The 7,238-nt window shown below is 49.4% G+C and overlaps 1 protein-coding gene across 1 annotated transcript in view; it reads right to left on the bottom strand.

The window, feature by feature from the left end:
• The window catches only part of brip1 (BRCA1 interacting helicase 1), a 233,200-nt gene that overhangs the window by 174,953 nt on the left and 51,009 nt on the right, over positions 1-7,238 (bottom strand). Inside the window, 3 exon segments of the mRNA XM_033046369.1 lie at positions 5,800-5,894; positions 5,897-5,984; positions 5,987-6,089. Coding sequence (XP_032902260.1) covers positions 5,800-5,894; positions 5,897-5,984; positions 5,987-6,089 — 286 coding nt within the window.

Here is a 7,238-nt window from a genome sequence, read left to right as displayed (position 1 = left end):
TACGCCTGAGGCTGGATGCAGTCAGTGCTGGGACGTGTGTGCCACGTGCTATATTAAACTCACAGTAAAGCTTACAGTGTGTCAGTAATCACTCCTTTACATGGTGTCAGAAGTTTAAAAAACTCGCTTTCCCTTTTACCGGTTTTCATTTATTTTGTCCCCGTTAGTGCCCAGTGTTGGTTTCCCTTGACATGGCATCCTCATGCCGAAAGCCATCTCCCCTTTCTTCGATGCTGACATTGCGGAGCGGTCGACTTTTGTGATGGACTACACTCACTACGTCAATATTGCGCACCGGAACGACCCAGCCGCGGTCAAAGCATCACTCTTGCTTGCTCAACCTGGCCGGTCCCGATGCATGAAGAGCTCAAACCTTTGTCTACGAACCAGCGGTCCTGGATGACAACGACCAGCCGGTCGAGCCAGCTGAATCGGCCGACGACCCGTATGTCTTTTGCGCAAATTCGCGGAGATATTGACCTGCCCTCCAACCGTATACTGGAGCGGGCCAGTTCTTCTCACGCAAGCAACAGCCGGATGAACCTGTTGATGCTTCATCGCTGACCTGCGGCACCTTGCCCAGCGGTGCCGATTTGAAACCATGCGCGACCAGCTCATCAGAGACATTCTCGTCACTGGTATGATCGATCAGAAGCTGCGTGCCGACCTGCTGCAATGGCCTGACCTAACCCTGACTCAGGCAATGCATGCGTGCCGCATTGCCGAAGTGGTCACCCCTCCGCATGGGCAGAGGGGGTCTGACAACCGAGCCATAAATTTAACTGGTGTTGCTGGACAACGACGGATGAAGACAACTTTCGCCCCCCACCGCGGCCCGTTCGTACACCCCCGGGACCCGAGATCTCAAAAGTGTCCTAACTGCAACTACGCGCACTCCTCAGAATCACAGTGCCCAGCCCTTGGGAAGACCTGCAATTTCTGCGGGAGAAGAAACCATTTGCAGCTGCCTGCAGGTCCCGTGGGAAAGTGCCCTCATCTCCCAGACAACTCCTAAACAACCTTCTACAAGTTGATAGCGAGATGGATTCTCAGCCCTCTGTTGACGCTGCCCCCGACTCTGAGCTCAGCTATTCCACGGGAGATGTAAGTATTTACACTCTCCTCCACAGCCGATCTCGCCTCCCCGATCCTTCTGTGAACATAACTGTAACAACAAGTCCTTCTCTGCTAAACTCGACACGGGGGCAAAAGTGAACGTAATGTCAACAAAGCTGTTCCACCAGATAAGAATAATGAGATGCTGATGCAGACCGTTCTGTTTTGCGTGCCTATGGGGAGAGAACTAACACCATGGGGAGGGCGACTTTCCACTGCGTGCTGCAGAAATCTTCCCAGGACCTGTCTTTCTTCATTCTGGACAGTGACTGTGTGACGTTGCTGAGCAACCAGGCCTGCCAGGATCTTGGTCTGGTGTCGTTTGACCCTACGGTCCACGAGGTGCAAGCTGTGATGGATCCACTATCTGAATACCCAGACCTGTTTGACGACAAGCTGGGGAAGCTGCCGTTGGTGTACAAGATCGTGACTGACCCATCTGTGGTGCCTGTGATCCGTCCACCCCACAGAGTGTCTTTTGCCATGAAGGGCAAGGTGGAAAAGATGCTGAAGGACATGGTCAACATGGGAGTGTGCTGGAGGCTGTCAGCGATCCAACCGAATGGGTCTCCACCATGGTCGCCACGTTGAAGAAAGGAAAAAATGAGATACGGGTATGCATCAACCCCAAGGACTTGAATATGGCGATTAAACGGCCCCACTACCCCATGAGGACTGTCGAAGATGTTGCCGCCCAGGTGGAACAAGCCACTGTGTTCTCCGTCCTCGATGCCAGAAGTTCGTTTTGGCAGATACCACTGGGACAAACGCTCCACGGACCTGACCACGTTCAGCACGCCCTTCGGCAGGTTTAAGTTTTTACGGATGCCGTTCGGCATCAACTCTGCCAGCGAGGTATTTCAGCATTCAATGAACAATTATTTGCAGGTCTGCCCTGCGCGATTATTGTGGATGACATTCTGGTCTATGGAGGGATGTGGCCGAACACGGCCACAACCTCCGGCGGATTTTGGACCGTGCTCGGCAGATAAATTTGAAGCTCAATCGGTCAAAGTGCAAGTTCCGGGTGCCTGAGGTCACATATGTCGGCCACATTTTCACGGCCCAAGGGTTGAAGCCAGACCCGCAAAAGACCAGCGCCATCTCAGAGCTGCCCCCCCGACAGACGTTGTCAGTCTGCAGCGTTTCCTGGGTATGGTGAATTACCTGGGAAGTTTATCCCCGACCTCAGCGAGTTGAGCGCACCCCTGAGACAGCTCACAAAGAAGGACATTGCCTGGGCATGGTTTCCACACCACCATCAGGCGTTTGACCTGCTAAAGACGAGGCTGGTCAGCACACCTACACTGAAGTTTTTTGATCTGCTGCGTCCGATCGTGGTCACTTGCGATGCCTCTCGATTTGGTCTGGTGCTGCCTGCCTGCAACCCCACGCTGATTACTCGCTGCTGCCCATCTCCTATGCCTCTAGGACCATGACGGACACAGAGCAGCGCTATGCTCAGATAGAGAAGGAGCTGCTGGCGGTGGTTTTCGCGTGTTCGAAGTTTAAGGACTTCTTATTTGGCACCAGGTTCACCGTTGAGACGGACCACCAGCCCTGGTAACGATACTTACAAACCAATACACTGCGCTCCTGCCAGGCTCCAGCGGATGATGCTGCAGCTACAGCGCTTTGACTTTAAACATATACAAGAGGGGCACCGAGATGCATGTGGCTGATGCACTGTCCCGGCCCCCTGGGCCTCCTGCGACCAACACCCCTTCGAGCAGTCGGACTTACAGGTACTGAACGTTAACTTCGTCCCTTCTCACCAGCTGCAGTGCTTGGTTGAACATACCGCTAACGACCCCGACCTGCAGCAGCTTGCTGCTGTCATCAAGCGCGGGTGGCCCCCAAACGGAATTCGTTGCCTGCCAGCGTCCACCCGTATTTTTTGGTCCGCGATGAGTTAGTCCTCCGTGACGGTATTATATCAAAGGACACAAAGTTGTCATCCCGGCATCGCTTGTATTTTGATGCCGCCCACATGGGTCATCCCGGGGCAGATGCCACTATCTCACATGCCCAGGAACAGTACTACTGGCCGGCCATGGCTAAATACATCCAGGCAAGGGTGGATTCCTGTCCGGACTGTCACTCGCTTGCCCCGCATCAGCAAAGACAACCACTTTTGCAGCAGCCTGCACCTGACATGCCCTGGTCCTTCTCTGGCTGCCGACATTTTCGACTGGCGCGGGGAGCATTACCTTGTGCTAGTAGACTCTTACTCGAATTGGTTCGAGGTGGCCCTCCTGCAAATCACCTCCGAGATGGTGATCAGCAAGCTTCGCCGCCACTTTGCCACGTTGGTTCCCCTGTCCGGCTGCAGACAGACAACGGTCGCCAGTTCCACCAGCGCCGAGTTTCGAGCGTTTGCCACAAAGTGGAACTTTAATCATTTCACCAGCAGCCCGGAGTACCCGCAAAGCAATGGTCTAGCTGAACGGGCGGTCCGCAGCGCTAAGCACCTGCTTGAAAAAACCCGCCTCTCGAACGGGGATTTCTATCAGGGTCTCCTAAACCTTCGGAACATTTCCCGAGACAGTACCATGGGATCCCCTGCCCAGCGACTAATGTCCCGAGTTGTCCGCCCTCCGATGCCTATTGCCCAGCAGTCCCTGATGCCCAAAGTCCTGCAGCCTGCTGATGTTCAGAAACGTATTGCCCAGAAGCACGAGATCCAGCGACGATCGCATGATAAATCTTGCCGCCCTCTTTCGCCACTGATGCCTGGACAGGTCGTCCGTTTGCAGACGCCCACCGCTATTCCCGACTTGCCACCGTCGTCGGGTTTGACAGCGCGCCACGGTCCTACCTGGTGGATTTCGAAGGGACTGTATACCGATGCAGCAGCCGCCAGCATCTGTTGGCGGTTAACGAGCCCACACCACCTCCTGCGGTTCCGTATACCCCTCCATCGCGTGTCGAGCCTTCCTCCACTAACGTTCCATCTGCTCCCTGCATGCCACGGTCAGTCCTTTTTTGCCTCTGGTAGCCCCCCCTGCTCCTCCCGGTTTTGCTCCCCAGGCTCTGCTGTCTCCCTCAAGGTCTTATCTCTCTACAACTTCAGCTCGTTCTACCCCTTCATTCTCACCTGGCTCACCTGTGCCTCTCCGTTCCCCCTTCAAGCTGGGTTCCCCACCCATCTTCTCTCCCCCTCCTGTTTCTGTTCCTGTCCCTCTCCTATTCTTTCGGGCGGGGAGGGTGAAGGTGCTGTGCGCACTCGCTTGGGTCGGATTGTAAAACCTCCGGCTCACTACGGAGAGTTTGCTTAGCTATGCAGGTTCTGTATAATAAACCTGCCACAGTACGCCTGAAGGCTGGATGCAGTCAGTGCTGGGACGTGTGTGCCACGTGCTATATTAAACTCACAGTAAAGGTTACAGTGTGTCAGTAATCACTCCTTTACACACACAAAACACCACACTCACAATTCAGTAGACATTCAGTGTGTTCAGTTGATTCACAGCTCAGACAGAGTCGTGATCTCTCCCTCCCCATCATGCAGAGACTGAGCCACACCCACACTTCCGGGTTTTATAATCCCTCCCCCTCCCACCAGAAAAGGTGTGGCCTTCATGGCGTGATTGACAGGAGAGAGATCTCAACATTTTTTAAAACTAATAACACTTTTATTTTTCATTGATGGGAAGAATCCTCGGCTCCTGATGAGCGGAGGGGGACTGAGTAAGATGCCAAAAATCACAGCCGTAAGTGGTAGCGTTTTATCTCAAATCAATATACAGTGCAAACAGGAAGTTGTCAAGTTTAGCCCACCAGCCATTTGCAGTGCTTTTACTTCAACCCAAGCCCCACCAGCCATTTGCAGTGCTTTTACTTCAACCCAAGCCCCACCAGCCATTTGCAGTGCTTTTACTTCAAACCAACCACATTTTCATTTTCAAACCACATTAAGGGCACTCAAGGTCAGTAAAACCACACTCACAGTTTAGTAGACATGCGTTCAGTGTTATTCACAGCTCAGACTGAGAGACATGATCCTCTCAATTCCCCCATCTTGCAGAGACGAATGAGGCTAACACTTCCGGGTTTTTATAGTCCGTCCCCCCCCTCCCACCAGCAGGGGCAGCAGAGAGAATCTCAACTTTTTTAAACATTAATAACATCTTTTATTTTCATCGATGGGAAAAATCCTCTTGTCCTGCACAGCGGAGGGGGACTCTGAGTAATATGGCCAAAATCACAGCCGTAAGTGGCATCGTTTTTTTTCTAAAATCATGAAAGAGAAATCAGGAAGTGGTCAAGATCAGACTTTTAGTAATATAGATGACGGCAAATCCATAATTTGACTGCAACAATGAAGCCAATTCCTCAAAGGAGTGCAGAAAGTTCTGCCATTTTGGGTGCTATTGGGTGCATTTGGTAAACCCAAAAATAAGGTAACAACCTGGTGATGCTGCGACACAGGTTGACAAACATATTGAATAGCAGGCCAGCAAAAGACTGAACTTAGCAAACTCACAACCAACACATGGAATTAAAGCACTGCCACATCTAGGTCCTAAGTGGTAGTTAAACAGTTAACAGGAGGAGGAGGAGGAGGGTCCCAGAACATTCCCACCTGCAACTGTACCTTGGAAACCAGATAAGGAGTTAGTCCAAGGTATCCAAAGGAAATAACACTGATTACGACAATTTATAAAAAATAATATTACTTACATCTTTCCCCTCTAGGAGCTCCTTGCATTTTTCATTCCTATTGTAACTAGCAGAGACCTCAGGGTGTACACAGGTGTGATCTCTGCTGGACAGATGGTCATCCGAACATATGAATAAGCTGTACGCCGAAGTTCATGAGTGATTTGTGTTATCTGTTTGTGTGTACGAGTACCAAAAAAATATTTTTGGGGACTTGTGATTTTCCATTATTCTTCCCTTTTTGCAGCACCTTCATCTTTTCCTTCGTCGTCAAACTAACACAAGTACACATGGTTGCAAGGGCTAGACACCTGCAAGGGAAAAGTAAAGAAAACATTTAATTTGCTTGATTTATTTGAAAATATTTGTGAAATTTAGATTACATATTAATTATTGAACATTATTTTAAATGTACATGACATTATTAGTTGGTTTTGCCCTACATTTACCAGATATGAAACCAAGGTAATTGTATAACTACAGTGAGAACACACAGGAATTCAAATATGTAAAGTGTTTGTAAACTGGGGGTAGTTGATGGGAATATGGAGAAAACGTAACTTTATAAATGGAAAATATAAAATCAAAGTTATAAATAGTCATTGACTAATCCAAATCATTACACTTTACACACCTTGCCCATTTTTTGGGTTCCACACATTGCCTGTGTTACCACACATCATTATCCAAATCTGGTCGCCCATCTACGGGAGGGATGTGGAGAGGGTGCTGAGGATATTCACCTAGATGTTACTTGGGTTTACGGATTCGAGTTATGAGAAGAGCGGGATAGTATGAGACTCTGCAATTATTGGAGTGTTAGAGGTTAAAGGGTGATCTTATTGAGATGATAAGATCATGAGGGGCATGCATAAGTGAGCATTCACAGTCTGTTTCCAGGGTGTAGGATTCTAAAACCAGGAGCCATAGCCTTAAGGGGAAAGGGACGATTATTAAGAAGGAGCTCAGGGATTAGTCTGTATCTGGAATGAACTCCGAGGAAGCTATAGAAGTGCTAGAATTACGACTTGAAAAAGACGTTTCAAAAGATATACGGATAGAAAGGGTTCAGAGGGCAATGGCCAAATTCAGGCAAATGGGACCCAGCCCAGAATGCCAACTGTGTCGGCATGAACTAGGTGGGCTGAGCAATATCGCTATAAGAGCATGACTTCAATGTCTAGCAAACAGTTACTCCACCAAATCCAAATTGAAGTTCGTTACATCATTGTTATTAAAAAGTCTACACAACAACTTACAAAGCACCAGCGGGATTACCAAAACAAACAATTGTGAGTAATAAAAACAGGAAATGCAAATAATTACTCAGCAGTCAGCCAGCATATGTAGAAGAAGAAAAATAGTTAACATTTGAAGGTCAAGGACGGTTCACAAGAAGCTTAAAAACACATTTTTGTTCCAAATGAAAGTGAAGATTCGTGATAGGCAAAAACCAGGAG

This window comes from Amblyraja radiata, chromosome 28 (assembly GCF_010909765.2).
Source record: "Amblyraja radiata isolate CabotCenter1 chromosome 28, sAmbRad1.1.pri, whole genome shotgun sequence".
Taxonomy (NCBI): Eukaryota; Metazoa; Chordata; class Chondrichthyes; order Rajiformes; family Rajidae; genus Amblyraja; species Amblyraja radiata.
Note: the sequence above shows the minus strand (reverse complement) of the source record. Positions and strands in the feature narration are given on the sequence as shown.